Raw genomic sequence first — 21,755 nt, forward strand, 5'->3', positions numbered from 1 at the left:
ACAAGAGGACTGGAGCGCTTTGAGCCCTAAACTTGCCAAGACGTTGAACCACATAACACCATTCCTGAAAGACCTACATTGGCTCCCAGTACGTTTCTGGGCATAATTCAAAGTGTTGGTGCTGAGCTTTAAAGCCCTAAATGGCCTCAGCCCAGTATACCTGAAGGAGCGTCTCCACCCCCATCGTTCAGCCCAGACACTGAGGTCCAGCTCAAAAGGCCTTCTGGCAGTTCCCTCACTGCAAGAACTGAGGTTACAGGAAACCAGGCAGAGGGCCTTCTCGGTACTGGCACCTGCCCTGTGGAAGGCCCTCCCACCAGATGTCAAGGAAATAAACAACTATCTGACGTTTAGAAGACATCTGAAGGCAGCCCTGTTTAGGGAAGCCTTTAATATTTTGCTGGAAGCCATCCAGAGTGGCTGGAGAAACCCAGCCAGATGGGCGGGGTATAAATAATAAATTATTATTATTATATTATACTGAATCCCTCCCGCAAAATAGTGACAGGCTGGAGGTGAGCAATGACACGGCCCAGTTACACTTCCTCAACCACTAGACATGCTTTGCACCCTTGGGTATTTTGGGGGGGCTGGGATGTGTCCTGGCACTCTGATGATCCTCTCACTGGTGTGGATGGAGGATAGGGAGGGGAGTGCGAGTTCTGTGTAGAAACCAGCCTGCTGTATAAAAGGGAAATCATCATTCGTTGCTCCACCCACTTTTGCCTCTGGCCCCGCCCACCAATGACATGTGGCTCCTGGAAGGTTGCTCAGAAAGGTAGGTGGAGATGCTTCTCCCTCCTGCCCTAGAGAAATGTAGTTTCATAATGATGGCAAATGTTTCTTCTTTAGAGGTTGCCCTCCATTTTGCTGTGGCTAAGTCAAGAGAACAATCAGGATAGAAGACACTCAAAATCCGCTCATGGATATGTGAAGGGGATATGCGAGTCCAATGTGGCTGTGAGGTCCACCACGGTTGTCACATGTCACTTCCAGCTTCCCTCATGCACAGTCCCTGCACCATCAAGGTTCTAAATTGTGCAAGGAGACCCCCTGAGTACAGCAGGCTCCATGCTGCAAACGTTGGCACCGAATGTGTGGGAAGCTGGAAGAAGCCACGTGACAACAATGACAAAGCTCCTTTACTGCCCCTTCATACAATTGAGCAGGGTTCATGTGTCATTTGAAATGGTTGGAAATTCATCTTTAGACAGAATCATCACATTCGCCTCGTGGAGCAAGGCAGCCATTTCAATTGTGAAAGGCGCTTTGGAACTTCACAAAATATTGCCTCAGTACTACAGGACCTGCTGTCCCCATTCACTCCCCCTATTGCAATTTTGTCCCAAATTCTACCATTTTGCCTTATTAGTACTGATATCTATGGGTGGCACCAGTACTAGCTGAGCAACTTCTCACTTATTTGGAAGTGCTAGAATTATTGGAATCACTAGTCACTGGAGGTGCTGCTGTCATTGGAACTATCAGAATCAGTGGAATCAGTGGAGCTGCTGGAATCACTTTGCCCACTGGAGTCACTGGAGTCAGAAGAGTTGCTAGAATCACTAGAGTCACTGGAATCACTAGACTCAGAAGTATTACTTGAGTCACTGGAGCTGCTGGAGTCACTAGAGTCACTAGAACTGCTAGAGTCACTGGAATCACTGGAGTCACTGGAGTCACTGGAACTGCTAGAGTCATTGGAATCACTGGAGTCACTGGAGTCACTAGAGTCACTGGAACTGTTGGAGTCACTGGAATCACTGGAACTGCTGGAGTCACTAGAGTCACTCGAACTGCTGGAGTCACTGGAATCACTGGAGTCACTAGAGTCACTAGAATCACTGGAACTGCTGGAGTCACTAGAGTCACTGGACCTGCTAGAGCCACTAGAATCACTGGAACTACTGGAGTCACTGGAATCACTGGAGTCACTAGAGTCACTAGAATCACTGGAACTCCTGGAGTCACTGGAGGTGCTAGAATCACTGGAGTCACTAGAGTCACTAGAGTCACTGGAACTCCTGGAGTCACTGGAGGTGCTAGAATCACTGGAGTCACTAGAGTCACTGGAACTGCTGGAGTCACTAGAGTCAATAGAATCACTGGAACTGCTGGAGTCACTGGAGCTGTTAGAATCACTGGAGTCACTAGAATTGCTGGAGTCACTAGAATCACTGGAGGTGCTGGAGTCAGGGGACCCATTGGAGTACTCTGGGCTTCCAGAGTTCCCTGAAGTGCTGGCCTGTTTCACCTCTTCCTCGTTTGAATCACTTGAACTATTTGGTTCTCTAGGCTGCTGACTGAAATTGCTCTGGCTCTCCACCTGCTGACTAGACTCAGAGTCATCAGTATGACCTGGGTCATCTCCTTGCATTCCTTCGTCACTGAAATGGTAGCCGTTCAGATGATAAGGGACATTTTTTCTCACATCAAACTCACGGCTGGCCTGGAAATCCTTGATGTGCTGTTTGCCAGCAAACAGATCTGCTTCCGAAACGATGGACTCCCCTGTGGTCAACACTGGGCCATGAACTGCATTCTTCTCTCTCAAATGCTGCGAGCCATTTTGTTCCGCATTGCTAATCGTTTTAAGAAGCGCTACATCCTGGCTGTCAACCTCTTTCTCTGTTGGATATTCAACATAGGTCTGCCCGGTTTTTTCCGTGTTGGGCTGACTGTGGCCTTTGGCCTGCACAAAGCTGTTGTCCTCATGGAGCAGCAGGCTCTCAGTTTCATGCAGATAGCCTCCTTGGGAACGGATAGGATCAACAGTAGAAACTTCTTCAGCAATGGCATATTCTTTGGTGAGATCCAGAAATATTTCTTCTTCCTGGTGACCCTCATCTCCATGCTCCTGGTTCCCATTCGCAACGGCAGAGCTGGTCTCCAAGACTCCTTTATCTGCACTGATGGAATTAATATTGCCTTCATAGCCTCTCCTGAATAGAATTCCACTTCTTTGGATCTGCCTCACGGAAGTAAAATAAAACATCAGTGTGTTAAGTCAATTCAAAGGTATATATGGAATCTCCAGGAAAAGGAGGAGATAGTCAGTTTAAATCTTGCCATATTGACACTAATTGACTCACTAATTGCTCCTAAGTACCAGGACATTTAGGGACACGGGTGGCGCTGTGGGTTAAACCACAGAGCCTAGGACTTGCCGATCAGAAGGTCGGCGGTTCGAATCCCCATGACGGGGTGAGCTCCCGTTGCTCAGTCCCTGCTCCTGCCAACCTAGCAGTTCAGAAGCACGTCAAAGTGTAAGTAGACAAATAGGTACTGCTTCGACAGGAAGGTAAACGGCGTTTCTGTGCGCTGCTCTGGTTCGCCAGAAGCGGCTTAGTCATGTTGGCCACATGACCCGGAAGCTGTACGCCAGCTCCCTCGGCCAGTAAAGCGAGATGAGCACCACAACCCCAGAGTCGGCCATGACTGGGCCTAATGGTCAGGGGTCCCTTTACCTTTACCAGGACATTTATGAAACTCACCAGGGCCAACATTTCCTACCTTTCCAGCGCTAGGCAAAGGTGTGTGCCCCCCCAGCTTTTAACAGCCTTATTAAACTTGTTGCTGCTGTTTTAGGCTTCTTTATATTTGCCGTTATTGGTTGTATTTTGTATACTGCCCTTGTCTCTTTTTGTAAAGCGCTATTGATGCTGAGCAGAAAGGCAATATATGGCCTCATCTGCATTGTACTTTTAAAGCAACATCATACCACTTTAGCCCAAGAACCCTGGGAATTGTAGTTTGTTAAGGGTGCTGAGAGTTGTTAGGGGGCCCCTATTCCCCTCACAGAACTACAATTCCCAGAGTTCCCTGGGAAGGAATTGGTTGTTAAATCACTCCGAGGAATGTAGCTCTGGGAGGGGAATAACAACTCTCAGCAACTTTAACAAGCTACAGTTCCCTGTGTTCTTAGGGACAGGGAAACTATGACTGTTTGATACCGCTTTAAATATACACTGCAGAAGGGCCAGGAAGTCCATTAGTCAGCTATTGTTTATATCCTGCTGTTCTGCAGTCACACTCCAAGTAGCAGTCAACAACAACACACCTAGAAACCAATCTATAAGATTAAAACAATTTGAATGCAACGTATGATACACAGCTAAAAAAAAACCTGAAGAAGTTGAGGTGACTCAGACGGTAGAGTGTGACACACTTAATCTCCCAGTACGTTTCCGAGCACAAGTCAAAGTGTTGGTGCTGACCTTTAAAGCCCTAAATGGCCTCGGTCCAGTATATCTGAAGGAGCGTCTCCACCCCCATCGTTCTGCCAGGACACTGAGGTCCAGTTCCGAGGGCCTTCTGGCGGTTTCCTCGCTGCAAGAAGTGAGGTTACAGGGAACCAGGCAGAGGGCCTTCTCGGTAGTGGCACCTGCCCTGTGGAACGCCCTCCCAGCAATTGTCAAGGCAATAAACAACTATCTGACTTTTACAAGACATCTGAAGGCAGCCCTGTTTAGGGAAGTTTTCAATGTCTGACACTGTATTGTTTTTAATATTTGGTTGGAAGCTGCCCAGAGTGGCTGGGGAAACCCAGCCAAATGGGCGGGGTATAAATAATACATTATTATTATTATTATTATTATTATTATTATTATTATTATTATTATTTCAGGTTCATGTGTTCGAGCCACACATTAGGTAGAAGATTCCTGCATTGCAGGGAGAAAACTAGATAACCCTCATGGTCTTCCAACTCTATGATTCTGTGATTGTCGGTGAAATAGCAAAATCCACCAAATGGATGTCAATAGCATGTCAGAATGAACAGGTTTTCCATTCTTGTTGAAAGGCGTTACCATGGAGCTCCTGGGTTTCCCAAAGAATTAAGTCCATATTCTGCAAAGAACTTATGCATCCACCTAATTTTCAAGCACACAAGTATTGCAGTTAGCAGGACTCTTAAGATGTTTGAAGATTGAAGCATTTTGGATTGCTGCGAAAGGAAGCAAGGAGGAAGGCACTGGTCAGTCATGAAAGACCTGCTCTTGTAAGCGAAGCAGAAGCTCAGAACGTTCCTTAAATCTTTTATTTATCTGGTGTTAGGACTTTTCATATTTTGTATACTTACCGGGGAAGCAATGGCTATACCAATGATATATATCAGCAAAAGCAGAGTCTTCATGCTTGAGATTGCTTTCTGTGAGGAAATGGAAAGTGTATTATATATTTCACTACTAACACTGAGTATTTAATTACATAGCAGAGATATACAAGGAAGGCTCATATAGCTTGAATTGGGGCAGGGGGGCTATACCAGAAGAACCAACAAGTGAACCATTAGGGGGAATAACTAAATAACGAAAACATATTATTCATATTGACCAGCAATCAAAACTGACATTATAATATTGCCATAGAATGCAAATAGCACCCTCAGTTGAAGTATATAAAAAATCCCAACAGAACAACTATGCAGCAAGTATAGAAGCAGATGTGTTATGTAAGATTAGTTTTGAGGATCTGGTCAAAACCTCTGAAATTAGAAAAAGTAGGATAATTTTTTCAAATATAAATAAAGTGGACGTATACAAAAATGAACATTATTTTCCATCTTACTGTAGGCTTTGTTTCATTTCGAAAAATAAAATTTTCTTTTATGGTTTATTATTGTTTATATTTTGATTTTTTTGCCAACTTAGCAGTTGGAAAGCACACCAGTGCAAGTAGATAAATAGGCACCGCTGCAGTGGGAAGGTAAATGGCATTTCTGTGCACTCTGGTTTCTGTCATGGTGTTCCGTTGCGTCAGAAGCGGTTTAGTTGTGCTGGCCACATGACCCGGAAAGCTGTCTGTGGACAAACACTGGCTCCCTTGGCCTGAAATGCAAGATGAGCGCCACAATCCCATAGTCGCCTTTGACTGGACTTAACCATCCAGGGGTCCTTTACCTTTACTCTTTTTTGCCTTTTACCTCATATTTTGAATCAGAGACAACGAAGGACAGAGTTTGGCACATCATTACGTGTAACACAGACTCCCAGGGCTCACTGAAAGGTGGCAGTACTATTCTGAGACAAGCCACTACCCGTCTGAAAATATACCAGCCACTCCAAAAAGGCACAGAATTCCTGGAAATGTCGAAGTCTGCTAAATGCAAAATGTAGCCCTCACAATTACATTAAGTCCTTGCTTCTACCATGTCGTTTATATATAGGACAGAGCCCCCTGGGTGGCTGAAACTGAGCTCTGACTGTGAGGGCTCCTAATCTGTTATTTCCTCTCTCTAGAATATTTGACGGGAATTAGGATGAGAAGTGTATGTTGCAAGTGCAGGATATTTGCATGCAATCCTATAAAATCCTCTTTGTTGCTCACCTGCCAGTCTCAATAAGCCTATTGAGACTACTTAATATGATACTGCCTGAGTAATAATACATTTTCCTTGCAAAGTCCAGGATCTGGGTTTCCTTTATTGTGTTGAGAGAGCGACACGATGACAAACAAACCTAGTCACTTTTTAGACTGATTAATGTTCACTGCCCATTTCTTCAAAAGTGTAAATTACACTGAAAACATCTGGCAGGGGTAACAATAAACACTGCTGCAGCTGGCAGAGGTTTCTTGCTTTACTTTTTTTTTTTGTTGTTCTCAAGCAGCAGAGCACTAAATGTACACATCTAGGCCTCAATTATTGACACCAGGCCTGGGGCTTGATGTGCCACCCAAGGCCAGAGAAGCCACATCAGTTGGTTAATCATAACTTCTATGGCTGACTAGAGGATTCTGCATGAAGCAAAGGGCAATCTTAGCTGGGCATTTTCCAGCTAGCACAGGGTTCTAGGCGTTGCAAAACCACAGGGGAGGCAGAAAACTCATAATAATGGGTTTCCTTCGGTCATGAGTGTGACATTCCCATTTAGGTGGGGAAAATGCTCTCCTTCTGTGGCTGGAAAGAAAGATACAGGGGAAATCTCCAGACACATGAGAAAATCCACTATTCCATATGGTAAAAAAGGAGGGCTGGGGGAAACCAACGCTCTCTTTTGAAAGTAGCTAAGAGTTAATTATTGTGCATGGTTTAAACCAATGTACCTATTGAGAAATTCTTTTCAAACCATTTTTGGCTTTTACCGTTTCCACAGACGGGTGGGTGATTCACAAGCAATCGCCAAGGGAGTCAAGTGGGTTTTGTTGGTAAGCATTACCCAAAGGGCCACAGATCAGTGGTTGAACATCTGCATCCCAAATTTCCATCGCCAGAATCTTCATGCAGGGCAGGGAGAGACCCTGGTCCAAAATCTTATAGTCATGGCTAGTCAGTGTGGACCATACTGAGCTAGATGGACCAAGGATCTGATTCCATATAATGTAGCTCCCTATGTCCATATGTTCCAAATGGAAATGTAAGCAGATGCTTCAGAGGAACCTTTAGAAAGGGGAACCCGAGGTGAGCCAAGTTTTAATGAAATCTAAAGTTTGCATTCTTTGTAGTATCAGTCACTGAATCAGATGGCCACATCTTAATGTGGTAAGCTTCCTGCCACTAAACCTGGGTAACCCCCCCACTCAAAACCTATTAGAGAGCCAGTGTGGTGTTGTGGTTAAGAGCGGTAGACCCGTAATCTGGTGAACCGGGTTCGCGTCTCCGCTCCTCCACATGCAGCTGCTGGGTGACCTTGGGCCAGTCACACTTCTTTGAAGTCTCTCAGCCCCACTCACCTCACAGAGTGTTTGTTGTGGGGGAGGAAGGGAAAAGGAGATTGTTAGCCGCTTTGAGACTCCTTCGGGTAGTGACAAAGCGGGATATCAAATCAAACTCAAAAAACAAATGGGGGGGTGAATTCTGGAGGGCACAGCAGGAGCAAAGTATATTTCTAGGTGGACAAAAAAAACAACAAATAAGGCAATCTTGTAGGTAAACTGGTCCCAAGTAGTTAAGGGCTTCGTATACTAATGGTAATAAGGGACACGGGTGGTGCTGTGGGTTAAACCACAGAGCCTAGGACTTGCCGATCAGAAGGTCAGCGGTTCGAATCCCCGCGACGGGATGAGCTCCTGTTGCTTGGTCCCTGCTCCTGCCAACCTAGCAGTTTGAAAGCATGTCAAAGTGCAAGTAGATAAATAGGTAGCGCTCCGGCGGGAAGGTAAACGGCATTTCCGTGCACTGCTCTGGTTTGACAGAAGCAGCTTAGTCATGCTGGCCACATGACCCGGAAAGTGTACGCCAGCTCCCTCGGTCAATAAAGCGAGATGAGCACCGCAACCTCAGAGTCAGTCACAACTGGACCTAATGGTCAGTGGTCCTTTTACCTTTACCTTTATACTAATGGTAACACATTGAACCTGAACTGGTAGGAATTCAGAAATGGAGGGCATGTGGGGGATGAGCTCATTGCTTGTGGGGGCTGCTTGCCCCCTGTCTAGCACCACCAATGCAATCTAGACATGGATTTCATGTGCAGAGACTTTGTGTGTGTGTGTGTGTGTGTGTGTGTGTTTACTTTTAAAGTCAAATAGCATCATGGGGAGCCTGATAATTATCAACATTGCAGCACGCACAGTGGGAAAAGTTTACATTTTCCTCCCCTGCTGTGGTCATGAAGAGAATCCTGCCCCTGAAGCCAGCATTTGCTTTGGAGGGGAAGTCCCTGAGTGATGTCAATGAGCAGCATCCAAAGGGGGGATTTTCCTCAAGACCACAGCGAGGGAGAAAAGAGTTACATTTCACCTCTGTCCCAATCTCGGCACCATCAGCTGATGCTATTTGCATTTTGATTAAAACAACAACAACCCAGAGACATTTTAGATGCAATGATGCATTTGATATCATGCATATCATGCATGAGTTTGACCAAACTGCAGGAGGCAGTGGAAGACAGGAGTGCCTGGCGTGCTCTGGTCCATGGGGTCACGAAGAGCCAGAAACGACTAAATGGCTAAACAACAACAACATATTGTAGACCTAAGTAAGACCATTGCTTCTTCTGATCCAGAATTGCTTGCTCTGGTGGTGTCCGCACTAAGCAGGTATCTCTCCCAGTTCTGCTACTTGAGAAAGTTTATTTTTCAATGGCGATGCCAGCGATGGAACCTGGAACCTTCTGAATGGACAATAGCACAGGGGCTGCTATTGCCATAGTGATGATCTCCTACCAACCTATCCTTATCCGAGGATGCCACATTTTTTAAAAAATATGGCTCCTGTGCCTTTATCTGCATTTACAGCAAACAGAAATTCAACAGGGAGCATCCCTCTTCACAACTTCTCCCTGCTGGGAAAAGCTGAAGCTGTTGAGATTTCTGCCTGCTGAGTAGAAATGATCATGTAAACTGATGACACATATAATTGTGTGATAAATTTGCAAAGTACCTCTACCTCCTTCCAGTAAACCACAGAATGCTAATTGCTGTTAACCTTCCTATGCAAAATGGTTGATTTTTTTAAATAAAAAAACTAGCTTTGCTACCTGCTAAATGTCAATGCACTCATACAAATGATCACTGTATTGGTTGTAGGAAATATTTGATATGTATACATTGTTTATCCTTTTACCAAATTAAATAAATTCAGCAAGAAACCGTCTGTTTCAAAGTAAAGCATGTTCCACTTACCTTCTTTGCTGTGCTGCAGTGAACAATCTTAAAATCATTAGTGATGTTTTTTTGATGCCTCTGTGCCTCAGTTCTCTGAGGTAAGGACCCACGGAAGTACCCTGCAAGAATTTAAATAGTGTTTTAGCTTCTAGGCAACCAATCAAAGCCTAGCAACTTAACTGTGACTTCACACAGGGTCTTAAGCGAAAACCCACTAATCCCCCCCTTTTGTCCTTGAAATGATTATGTGCCTTGTGCACTAAATTGAAATTCTCCACTTCTTCCCCACTCAGGCAGAATGCTAGATAAGTATATTCCATGGCTTGTTTTTGCAAGATAATATATATTATGAATGCCAGGCAAATCCCCGCTTCTGTGATTACTATATTCCTTTACCTACGTTTTTCCTTTTGAGATATTCAGGTGCATTCTAACTGAAAGGTAAAATTTTAGTGGCACTCCTGATCCGGTTAACTTATACATCAGCCTACCCTTTAATAGCTATTTTTTGTGATGCTCCATAATCAAATCTTCTAGCCTGGCTATTGTCACAAGCCTTCCACTTGTTCAGACAACCATGTTTCCCACTGCAATGTCCCTTGATTTTTGCAGTCATCAAAGCCTTCTCGGCAGCTACTTTTTTTACACATCACTTAGCATCCCATCTCTGAATAGATGATAGACTTTAGCCACGCTAGGTTTTCGCACATGCAGTCAAACAAACTGTGTTTTCACCACACACCTGGTCCTGGTTTTTCAATGCATGCTGACATTTTGCGATGTCACAGCTGACAAACCGCTGGAAACCTTTGTGGTGGCACAGCAAACTTTCAATATTCACCAAACAATTGGAATGTGGAAGGGTTTTGAAGCAGCCCTGTTAATGAAGTCATGTTTCACTAAAGTCACGTATTTAGGGTCCCAAATCTCTGAAAGTAAGAAGGTACCGTAGAAAAGAATTTCCACCAGAAGAACAATGTCCAAAACTCATTGGGAGTCAGCTTGTCAATAAAGCTTTCTCTCTTTTTTGCACCAAATAGTTTTCACTTACTTTAAAAAAAAGTGTTTGGGGCACAAGATTGGGGGCACAAGGAGAAGGGGACGACAGAGGACAAGATGGTTGGATAGTGTTCTCGAAGCTACAAACATGAGTTTGACCAAACTGCGGGAGGCAGTGGAAGACAGGAGTGCCTGGCATCTCTGGTCCATGGGGTCACGAAGAGTTGGACACGACTAAACGACTAAACAACAACAACAACTGAATATGCAGCCAATGACCTCTCCCTCAGTTTTGGGCATACGTCCATGAATTTTGACCATGAATTTGCCTTATACACTTTTGAATCCACTTAATGCTAAGGGCAAGCAAATTCCATAAACTGGTCATTTAAATAAGTGCTTCCTGAGGTTTTCCCAGACATAACTAGAATTTCCTGGACATAACTGAAAATCGGCAAAAATCCGGACATATGGCAACCCAAAAATTTTCGTCAGTAGAGAAAGATTTCTGGTTGCTGGGCAGAGCAATCACAGAAGGCCACAGACCTAGGTACATTGTGAACAGCATCCATTCTTTACAAGCCTAGATGACCCTCATGGTTTCAATCTACAATTCTATGATTCTATTATTATTATTTTGTATGTTGTTTGCTCTATGAGCTGCCCAGAGAACTCTTTTTGTGGGGCAGCTATAAAAATAAAAAAAAAATAAGCACAGGGTTGTCTGAAACTGTTCTAACATTTTTATTGCTCATTTCTGACTTCACTTTAACTTTTCAGCCTTCTCTCTTTCTTTTTAATTAAAAAAAATCATACTAACGAAATATAAAATATAAAGACCTTTTTTCTAGCAAAGTAGCTCCTGCTTTCTTTTTCTTTTTTTTAAGCCACTGATGTGTTTGTTCAAAATAGTTATTATATACTATATTGTAGATTTCGCAGGTATGTGATATATATACCTAATGGGCACCCTTGAGGGAACAGTAGTCATTACACTATTGAAAAGCGAAGCCCTGGAGGCTCTGATGAAATTATAGATTTGCATTCTCAGGAAGCCAGGGCTTCAAATAGGAAGGGAAGTCTGCCACCATTCAGCAGGTAGACAAAGTGCTTGTTTGTAGGAGTCCCTTCTGCTAACAAACAGCCATTTCCCAGGTTTTATTGAAGACAAGCCACCCTCAGCTGCTCAGATATTTCTGCTCTCTTAAATCAGTGGTGCTCAGTGAGTAGGAAGAGATGGAATTGCTGTATTTGTTCATCTACCCCTGTGACTCTCACAACCTAGTGTCCTACAGGTGCTGGCTAGAGCTGATGGGAACTGTGGTCCAAAACATCTAGACAGTAATAGGTCGGGGAAGGCTAATCAAGCTCATATTGTCCCCTCCAGCCTCCCCAACTGCCCTCTAGATGTCTGGGCCTTTAGTGTGGTAGCTGCCATGTGTCTAGAATTTCCCGGGCATATATGAGATTTGTGAGCCGAAAATAGTGTCTGGGCAGAATTTACAGTAACCAGTTGAAATGTCCAGGCGTATGGCATCAGCAGTGTTGTTTTTTGGCGAATTTCCTTTAAAAATAGCTTTAAAATGGAATTTTCACTTTTTGAAATATGGCAGCCCTATGATACTTTGCAGTCTGTATCTGTATTGGAGTTGTTTTGAATATGTTTTCATTGGTGCGGGGGGGGGGAGTGTTAGAAAGGAGAATTCCCTGGATCCCACAATCCAGGTTTGGGGCAAGTACTCTCTTGTGAGATAAGCCCAGCAGAGATTTAAAAGCACAAAATATGCAGCAAAGTAAAGCATGGGGATATAGGCTGTTAGACCTTCCAAATATGCCATTCCAAGCTCCTTTGAATGTTTCTCACTTCCCGTAGTGTAGAAAAAGACTACACATTTAGTAAAATGGTTTACTTACAAATTCTTCAAAGGTCTAGTTCATGTGCTTTTTCCATACCTCAGTCAGAAAAGTTGCACAGGCAGTAAAACCTGATTTAGTTAACAAAGTGGTGAAAGGTCCTAAATTATTGGCATAGGAACACAAGAATCGCTGTTGAGAACCATACCAGCTTAGCCTCTTCACATGCTGAGTTCATCAGGTAGACTAGGGAGGGAACAAAGGCTTGATTACCTAGTTCTTTGAAATGTGAGAGAAAGTGAAGATCTCTATGCCTGGCTGGACAGATAACTCTATAGCAAGGTTTCCGAAACTTGGATCTCCAGCTGTTTGGTCTACAACTCCCATCATCCCAAGTTAGCAGGACCAATGGTCAGAGATTATGGGAATTGTAGTTCAAAACCACTGGAGACCCAAGTTTGGGAAACCTTGCTCTATGGTATTAACTCCTTCATGCATTAATTAGACTAAAGTGTGATGGTTCTATGAGGCTACTTACAGTATTCCACATTTTATTGTTTTATTGCTGTACATTGGCCACCATGGACTCATTTGGGAAGAAGGTTGGGATATAATATAATTAAATAAACAAATAAATATAAACACACAGAATTTATTAGAGGGAGAGAAGCAGACAAGAGAGATAATTTTTAAAAATAAGTGAGCTCTTCTAATTAAATTTATGAAGAATAGATATAAGATAAAGTTTCTCTATGTGGATAAATATACACACATATATAGTAGCATGTATTTAAGTATTTGTTGTTATTACATCATATTTCTGAGATTTAATAAAAGTTAATAATATTGATAATAATTACAACGATGATGCATTTCTATTTAAATTATAGTAATTATATCTAAATTTGCATCTATGCATGTTAATTAATCACTGCAAATTTTATGCAGTGTTGTGGAGTTCTACCCCTGTGTCTCATATAGATACAGTGCTTTTTTTCTGGGGGTACGCAGGGGTACGCATACCCCTAAACATTTTGTGAATCTAAGTTTGGCCTCATTGAGGGGTAGTATTTCAATATGAGTAGGAAAATGAGAGTACCCCTAAACTTTTTTTTTTAGAAAAAAGCACTGTATAGATATACACAGAAACCTGCTTTGTTTGGATAGCAAATATTTCTGACGGGGAGTGGGAAGTAGTTACTTAAAACAGCATTTTCCCTTGCAACGTATCAAAATACAGCCATGGGTTTGACCCAGAGCTGTTCAAACATTTTCCTTTCTGCTGGATTGATTTTCTATTTCTATACAAGTCCTTATCCTGAATTAGTGTTTCCCAAGAGCAACAAGCAAAAGGTTACAAAAATACCCCCACCCCTCCAAAATGAAAAGGATAGGCATCTCCAGCACAGACTCCTAAAATACCAGGTGCCAGGTAAATGTTCACATCTCAATGCAAGGCATGAACTTAAATAGAGCCGCAAGCAAATATGACAGGGGACTTTTTCTGCACGTCAAACAGTGTGGGCACAAATTCTTCAAGTTTAGGGATGGCAAGGAAATAACATCACATAACCAAACAGATGGCCAAACCTCTGGACTTGTTTACAGCCACTGAAGAGCCTTTTGATTTAAAACATGGTGGTGTTAGTAGCAAGACCTGTGAGATGTTGCATAAGGCTTTTGAATAGCAAAGGGCTGGTGTCTTCCTTAATATAGAAAACGCTCACTGTGGAACACTGGGGCATAGCTGTCAACTTACAGATTTGAAAATAAGGGACCAGCAGCCTCGAAAATAAGGGATCAGCAGCCAAAATAAGGGATTTTAGTCAACCAGCAGCCAAACGAAGCCTCAAGTGATGGTTCCCATAGCGCAGCAACCCGGCAAAGGGAATGCAGCAAGGAAAACCACCGTTACCTCTCCGCTGGGAAGCGCTGAGCAAAGGCGAGTCCCCAGGCAACACGGCCAATTTGATCGGCACAAGGCATGCAAGCTCCACCCCCCAATCGTTAGACTCCTTATTGGGTGAGCAACACAGCCAAGCAACACAGTTGGAGCCTCCCTGGCCTGCATGGAGGGAGGGAGGGAGAGGAGCTGCTTCCTTTGAAACCCGGGAAATTTAAGGGACATCATCAATAAGGGACAGCAGCGGGACATGGCGCTGGGATAAGGGCGCTGGGATAAGGGACTGTCCCGCCAAATAAGGAATGCTTGACAGCTATGCACTGGGGCCGATCTTTTGCCTTTATGCCACACCTTTGACAGGCAGCTGTTTATCAGAATGCTCTTGGGGGCTTCAAGGAAGTCTGGCTCTCAGGTTGTCAGGGGCTGGACTGAGGAGGAATGGTGGGGATGGCCACCCCTCTTCCTGCACTGTCCCGAGAAGAGGCAGACAGTATAGATTTAGAACAGTGGTTTGCAGAAGGCCATAGTTCAGAGGTTGCAGAGGGCAGAAGCTGGGAAATATTGGAAGAGGAACATCAGGAAGAAGAAGAAGCACCAGGGGAGAGACTCAGTGTCCTTGGAGAGCATTCCTGACCCACCCCCTCCCTGTTGGGATGCGTCCAAGGAGACGGGGGCAATTGGCAGGCCCCCAGCTGGCTCCAGCCCACCGGCCAGCAGCCGGGCGATCTCCGCTCCTTGGATCAGAATGTAACTGCGACTCGAGCTTCAGAAACCTTCAGACGCTGAGCACACAAGCCAGCAGAGAATAAAACTCTTTGCAACAGAAGGGCAGATAGAGGCTGTGTAAAGCGTATTTACAGGCATTTTATTCACCATCAGGACAAAGAGAAAAACATGTCTTCTCTCCTTCGTGTCCAAACAAGCAGCATAAGCAAAAGCTGTACACACAATGGAAGTTCCCAGCAAGCTGTGCTGGAATGTAAACAGACATGTAACATACAACAACTCCACACATCTGTTAAGGTGGAACGGAGTATCGTAACACTCCCAAGACCAGGCAGGCATTGAGGGTATTAGAACAGAGAGCTCAGAAGCAGAAAGCTCAGATTAGCCAATGCAGGAGTGACGATGAATAGGGTGGACGCAGGAGGGGTGGGACTTTACTTGGAGTAATACCATATTTAGGGAAGGCTGCATTCCTTCGTCACTCTTCTGTGAATTACTGTGTGGTAAGAACTTTTCTCGTTTCTCTGATTCTTGGCTGCCTCCATGGGAGGGATTCCCCGAAGACTGACACAGGCCCATTTATTTAAAACAAAAAGAGCTAGAAGCCTTGCAGCAAGGTCAACCTGATCTCCAGATGATATATTGTCCTCAAACTAGACCACAGTCATTGCTAAGCAAGAAAGTGTGTCATTTAAATATAATAATTTTTCACATGGCTCTTGAACATTCACCACCACTGCCCGAAATCGCCATTCTGCACCTGGCCTTACTAGATCCCTTGGGGTTCTAGCAAAAAACACGAAGTTGATAGCACAAGCCTGAAGGGTGTCCATCCCTAGACCAGAACAGGGGTGGATTTAGGGCTGTGCGAGTGGTTCAGACATACTGAGCGCTGAGCCAAGGGGGCTGAGCGAGGGACTGGGCTTTGGGAAGGAGGTGTGAGGGCTCTGGCAGGGCCCTCATTCCCAAAGTCTAGTTAGCATTTCCCCAGCTTTAGGAAGGAGGTGGGGGGCTCTAGGACCCTGCCAGAGCCCTCACACCCCCTTCCCAAAGCCTGATGTCTCTTTACCCACCTTTGGGAAGGCAGAGCAAGGGCCTCGTAGTACCACCAAGAGATAAGGGAAACCTTGCATAAGCACTGTAGTGAACATTAGAGTTGCTGTATTTAAAACTTTGGGTTTGAGTTGTGGCAGGCTTGGCTACTGATTTAGACCAAGGGTACAAGGTGTAACAGTAAGGGCAGTGGTTGAGGAGAAAATTCTCTCATTCTCTCTCTCTCGGCTGCATTCCTGTGGTGTTCCAAAAATATGGTTCTCACTAAAAGGCAAAATGAGAGAGTGGTCTTGTGTAAAGAACACTTTGAAATCCTTTTCCTTACTTTTCCTTCATCTCGCTCTTGGCGGTGTGTTATTATACTTGGGAAGCTGGGGCTCCATGCAATGGGAAGACATTTGTCTGCCGAAACAGTTTGAAAGCACAAAGGTTTACTATTGCCATGGCGTCCTCTTGGGCTCCCGAAGATGGAAGAGAGAGCTGTAGCCATGTGTAACAAACCTTAGCTTGAGGACTTCTCTTTTTTAAATCCGCAGCATTGTGGTCAAACACAAGAAACATATTTAGAACTCTGTACGATGTTTTGGAGTGGGTACTTCAGTGAGACTCTGGCATGCTTTCTGAGGCAAATGCTCCAAGTTTTATAAATTGATGGTGAAGATTGTATTATACCAAGAGTTGTGTTGCCAGGGTGGTTTGGTGGGCTTGAATTACAGGAGAAATCCAGTTTTGAAGCAATTTAAAATTCAGTATGAAAATTTTGAAGATTCACATTTTAAACCACTGGGAGATAATTCACATGTAGCACTGAGCCAAGCCATAGCTTATTATGAACGTATAAGCATTGGTTTGGCTTAGCATGCCGTCCAAACCTTAACTCATGGTTTGTCATTTCCTGACAAACCATCCGCTCTGGGCCTGCAAGTTCACATATTCCTGCTAAACCATAGTTTGTCTTAGCATTACATGCGCTTCATTAACAAAACATTTTTTTATGGTGCTTCAATGAAACAAATGACTGTATGTTTTTAATAAATGTGAAGGCTATCCCCTGGAGAATCATCAAAACAATATTTCATCCAATAGACCTGAGCAACTTTACTGTCCCTTATTTTTCTCCTATGTGCCCAACGCAGGAGTAAAAGGAAAGAGTCATCATTTGCTTTGTCAACAGCTGGTGTCAGCTCCATTTAAGTAGAGGGAGAACATGCAATTTGCCATAAAGGTAAAATATACATTGCATTTAAGTGGTACCTAGTGAGGTAAGGAGAGGGGTCCACTCAATTAATGTTTTTTTTAATTAAAAAAAACACCTTTCAGGCTCTAGTCATAAGAAGCAGACCCTTTATTTCAGCCTCTTGTCATACCTCCTGCAGTGGCTTCAGGGCAATTCACTGTGGTGTTTCCCTGCTTTTCACCCTTCTGAGCAGCTTCACAGGTAGCTAGCCTGAAGTTCCTGTCTGGCTCACTGCCTCCTCCGCTGCTGTGGCTCTGGTGAAGATGAGAAGGAGTCTGAGAGCTGACAGAGAATACCGACAGCTAGTATGGTGATGTCCATCCCTGGGATTGGAAGGTCCAAACTCAATGACTTCTCAGATCTCTGGCCGTGGAGAGATCTGCTGGAGAGTGCTGCTCTCCTTGGTCCTCATCTAAAGAGACCTCAGATTCCAGGTCTGGGTAAGGCTATATCATGGCAGGCAATTTACCACCACCACCCAAAAAAATACCTGGGCAGTACCTCTTCATTCAAGCCCCTCTGGTTCAAAATGGGTGCAGGAAACTCTTATCGGTAGTTTGTGCCTGTGACTTATGACTTGGGTATATATTGTTGGTTGGTTGATTAATTGATTGAATATATATCCCACCCTTCCACCCTAAGGAGCCATGGGGCAGAAAATATACAGTGGTACCTCAGGTTAGGTACTTAATTCGTTCCGGAGGTCCGTTCTTAACCTGAAACTGTTCTTAACCTGAAGCACCACTTTAGCTAATGGGGCCTCCTGCTGCCGCCTCGCCGCCGGAGCATGATTTCTGTTCTCATCCTGAAGCAGAGTTCTTAACCTGAAGCACTATTTCTGGGTTAGCAGAGTCTGTAAACTGAAGCGTATGTAACCTGAAGCATATGTAACCTGGGGTACCACTGTATATACAATTTAAAAATGAAAACAAAGTATAATCATAATCATATTTATATTCTGCTCCCAAGAAATGTTCTAAAACAGATTAAAACAATCTAAAAATAAAGACAATTAAAAATATACTTCCACATATTAACCATTTCCAGACTAAATATAATATATATAATATCTAAATATTAATAGATTTAATAATATTAATAAATTGGATATATAACACCTAAATATTTGTGGCAACTCTTGGAAGTAGCCAAAGCATACTGAAAGTCTCAGGGGAATTTTTGGAACACCCCTAATGGAAACACCTTTATTTTGGGGGATTAGTAATGGAGAAAATGTGCCTTTGAAACAGGTCGAAAGGTATCCCTTCCAGAAATTTCAATGAGCCTCTTCTTCTGGCTTTATTGATCTATTTAAATGGTCAGGACAGGCAGGCAAACCACCTTAACCTCAGTCATCCAGGAGGGATGCCTGATGGTATAAATACTCCAGCCAGCCACATCCAGAGGCAGCTCACCTTCTGTGATCCCCAGGACAGGTGGAAGACAAAGCCGACTTTTAAGGTTCCTCCTTAAAAGCTTCTTTGACTTAGGAAGTCGTAACTTCTCAAGGAAACTTTGCTACAATAATCAGACCGGCTGTATTTTTCGCTGCACAAACTCTAGGGCAGAGCTTTCCAGACTTTTCATGTTGGTGACACTTTTTTTTTTTAGACATGCATCATTTCGTGACACAGTAATTCAGTTTTATTAGCAAACTGAGGTGAAACTAACCCCTTTACCAGCCCAAGAGGAGAGTGGGGAGCATTTGCACCACACACGTACACACTGCAGCTGACACACTAACGTGTCATGACACACAGTTAGGAAAGCTCTGCTCTTGGGTGCTCACACACCGAGAGTGGCTGCGGAAACCCAGCCAGATGGACAGGGTATAAATAAATGATGATGATGATGATGATGATGATGATGACGATGATGATGTTCACCCTGACGCCACCACCATCACACACACAAAATAATGTGATACCTTAAAGTTAGCTTCCCAAAAATCTTGGGAGTGCAAAGGGCTTGCGTTAACTCCAGACACCCGCTAGAGCTCAAATATGAATGGTAAAATATGAGGGGAGGCTCCAATACTTTGGCCACATCATGAGAAGAGAAGACTGCCTGGAAAAGACCCTGATGCTTGGGAAGATTGAGGGCACAAGGAGAAGGGGACAACAGAGGACGAGATGGTTGGGCAGTGTTCTCGAAGCTACTAACATGAGTTTGACCAAACTGCGGGAGGCAGTGGAAGACAGGAGAGCCTGGCGTGCTCTGGTCCATGGGGTCACGAAGAGTCGGACACGACTAAACGACTAAACAACAACAACAAAAATTATGAGGGGAGGGGGAATGAGACTAAGGCAGCAATCTTAACCATGCCTACTCAGATGTAATTCCTACTGAATTACCCTTGGGCATTCCCTCCCATTAAGTATGAGACGGGAGCTGTCTTCATTGTCTGTTCAGTGCTTGCTGAAGATCTTCCCTTTTTAACAAGTCTTTTAAGCAGAGATGTTTCCCAGTCTGTACCTGTATCGGAACTGGTTTTTTATATATTTTCATTGTTCCATTAATTAGTGAATTAAAAGGGAGAGACATGTGTGTGGCATGCTCTTCCAACCACAGGACCCAGAGTTCTACAGTTCCTGATGGCAACAGGTGAGGCCAACAGGATGTGAGAAAAGGAGACAGAAGCACCATAATCATCAGAGACTTTGAGAACCCAGGTAAGGGGCAATCAGGTGTGTTGGCTGGCAGGGGGAAAGAGCTCTGAGACTCAGTAACAGGATGCCCATAAAGAATAAAAAAGAAGTAGCTGAGATCTCTACTATCCTATCCCACTCAAGTTTTAGTTAGTTGCCAGTCCTGAAACATCACCTTTATACCTAAAGACTGTGAGAATATTATAGATCTGTCACAAGTTCCTTAATTCATCCTACTCCTGACTCCTAAGTCTTCCTTCTAGAGTACATAAATAATATTTTTTACCCCCTTACACAACCAAGTTCCGTGTAGATTATTTTAGAAGTGCTTTCTACAGAACTTCCGGGTTGGCGCCATTGTTTAATGGCGGATTCCCTCCGAGCTCCGGAGGGAATCGGCTCCGTAGCGTCTGGGTCTGCCCGCTGCGGCGAAGCGGAGACCCTTAAAATCACAGGCGCGGATGCCTGTGAACACAGAGACTCGGCGGGCACCATTTGCGCCCCCCCCAATCCGCGACGGAGCCTTTTTAAAGGCTTCGGAACGGAGGCAGGGTGAGGCGTGGTGCTGAGAGTACTCCCTCGCCTACGGAGTGAAGCCGCAAGCCATTGACAGAGAGCGCCAACTTCTTCCAAGACCGATTGGACTCCAAAACATAAACCCGTGAGTAATACGGAGATTGGAACTTTAAAAATTTCTAATTCTGGATTTGGAACAAGCGGGAAGGGGCTAAAAAGGAAGTCCACCCCCCCTCTTTGTAAACAATTTAAAGCAAAGGACTGGGCAGCTAAGGTCGAGAGAATCTGTTTCTTGTTTTTCAATGAAAGATCCTGACTTCACGGTTTAGACACTATAAGAAGATTTACTGGAGGATAAAAAGAATTTTGGGAGCTGAAATTTCACCCCCCCCCCCGAGACCCGGGAACGTCCTATGAGAAAGCCTGTTGCATTGAAGATTTTGACAGCTGTCAAGTGAGCTGTTAGTCAGCTAGTTGTCAGCTGGAAAAAGAGAACATTGTTTCTACCGTTTTTGCTGGTTTACTTGGTATAACTTGTTGAAAATAAGGAGGGCTGATACAAAATAACTGGACTTTTGGTTTTGAGTTGAAAGGAACATTAAGGATCTAAAATCCCCCTAGAGGGGTAATAGGGACATTACATCACAAAAATGGTTGGAGTATGTAAATTCCAAGCAGAATTGGACAGAGCACTCGTTCTCTTGGGAAACTTGCAAGATGAATACAATGCTTTGTCTACAAAGGTATCACTACTATACTGGACAGTAAACAACAGTTTAGAGCCTGATAAGGACTTGAAACAGGAAGCCTGTTCAACTGAACAAATAAATGAAACTGAAAGTGTAGATATGATGGAGCAATATGCTGTTTTTGAAGAAAATGAAGGAGGAGCAGGAGATTTGCAGGAGTTAAAGGAGAGTTACAATATGAGGCCTGACATGATGATAAAAAAGGACAATAAAAACTGGATGTGGAAAGCCTGGTCTGAATGGGAGTTTGGAAAATGGAGAGATCCCCTTTGGAGGAGATCTGAAGACCTGAGGATTACAAATTTGTTGAAGGTGAAAGCTGGAGCTTTGGGGACATTTGGATTTGAAAGAAATTTGAAACAAGAGTTGGAGCACCCCATAGGCTTTGCTTTTAAGTATGGAGGACTGGCTGGAAGCAACATGGATTCTGTTGGGCCGGAGCCCCTCCGAGACTTGGGGCTTAACATCAAGGACTATCAAAGAGACCGGCAGAAAGGAACTGAGAGAGATACAAGGGCCTC

At 44.0% G+C, this 21,755-nt stretch overlaps 1 protein-coding gene across 1 annotated transcript; it reads right to left on the minus strand.

Annotated features, from left to right (window-relative positions):
• Positions 1-676: 676 nt before the first annotated feature.
• LOC128421388 (dentin sialophosphoprotein-like) lies at positions 677-9,654 on the minus strand. Its single transcript, XM_053404117.1, has 3 exons — positions 9,568-9,654; positions 5,084-5,152; positions 677-2,968 (listed from the first exon to the last, which is right to left on the minus strand). The coding sequence occupies exons 2-3, from the start codon at positions 5,135-5,137 to the stop codon at positions 1,451-1,453; spliced, it is 1,572 nt and encodes a 523-aa protein (XP_053260092.1). The 5' UTR covers positions 5,138-5,152; positions 9,568-9,654; the 3' UTR covers positions 677-1,450.
• Between the last annotated feature and the right edge of the window lie 12,101 nt (positions 9,655-21,755).

The sequence above is a fragment of the Podarcis raffonei genome, chromosome 9, assembly GCF_027172205.1.
Source record: "Podarcis raffonei isolate rPodRaf1 chromosome 9, rPodRaf1.pri, whole genome shotgun sequence".
Classification (NCBI taxonomy): Eukaryota; Metazoa; Chordata; class Lepidosauria; order Squamata; family Lacertidae; genus Podarcis; species Podarcis raffonei.

Coding starts and splice junctions, on each gene's coding strand:
- LOC128421388 (XM_053404117.1), bottom strand. CDS start 5,137: ATGAAGACTCTGCTTTTGCTGATATATATCATTGGTATAGCCATTGCT. Junction 2,969..5,083: donor GTATAGCCATTGCTTCCCCG/GTAAGTATACAA, acceptor TCCGTGAGGCAG/ATCCAAAGAAGTGGAATTCT.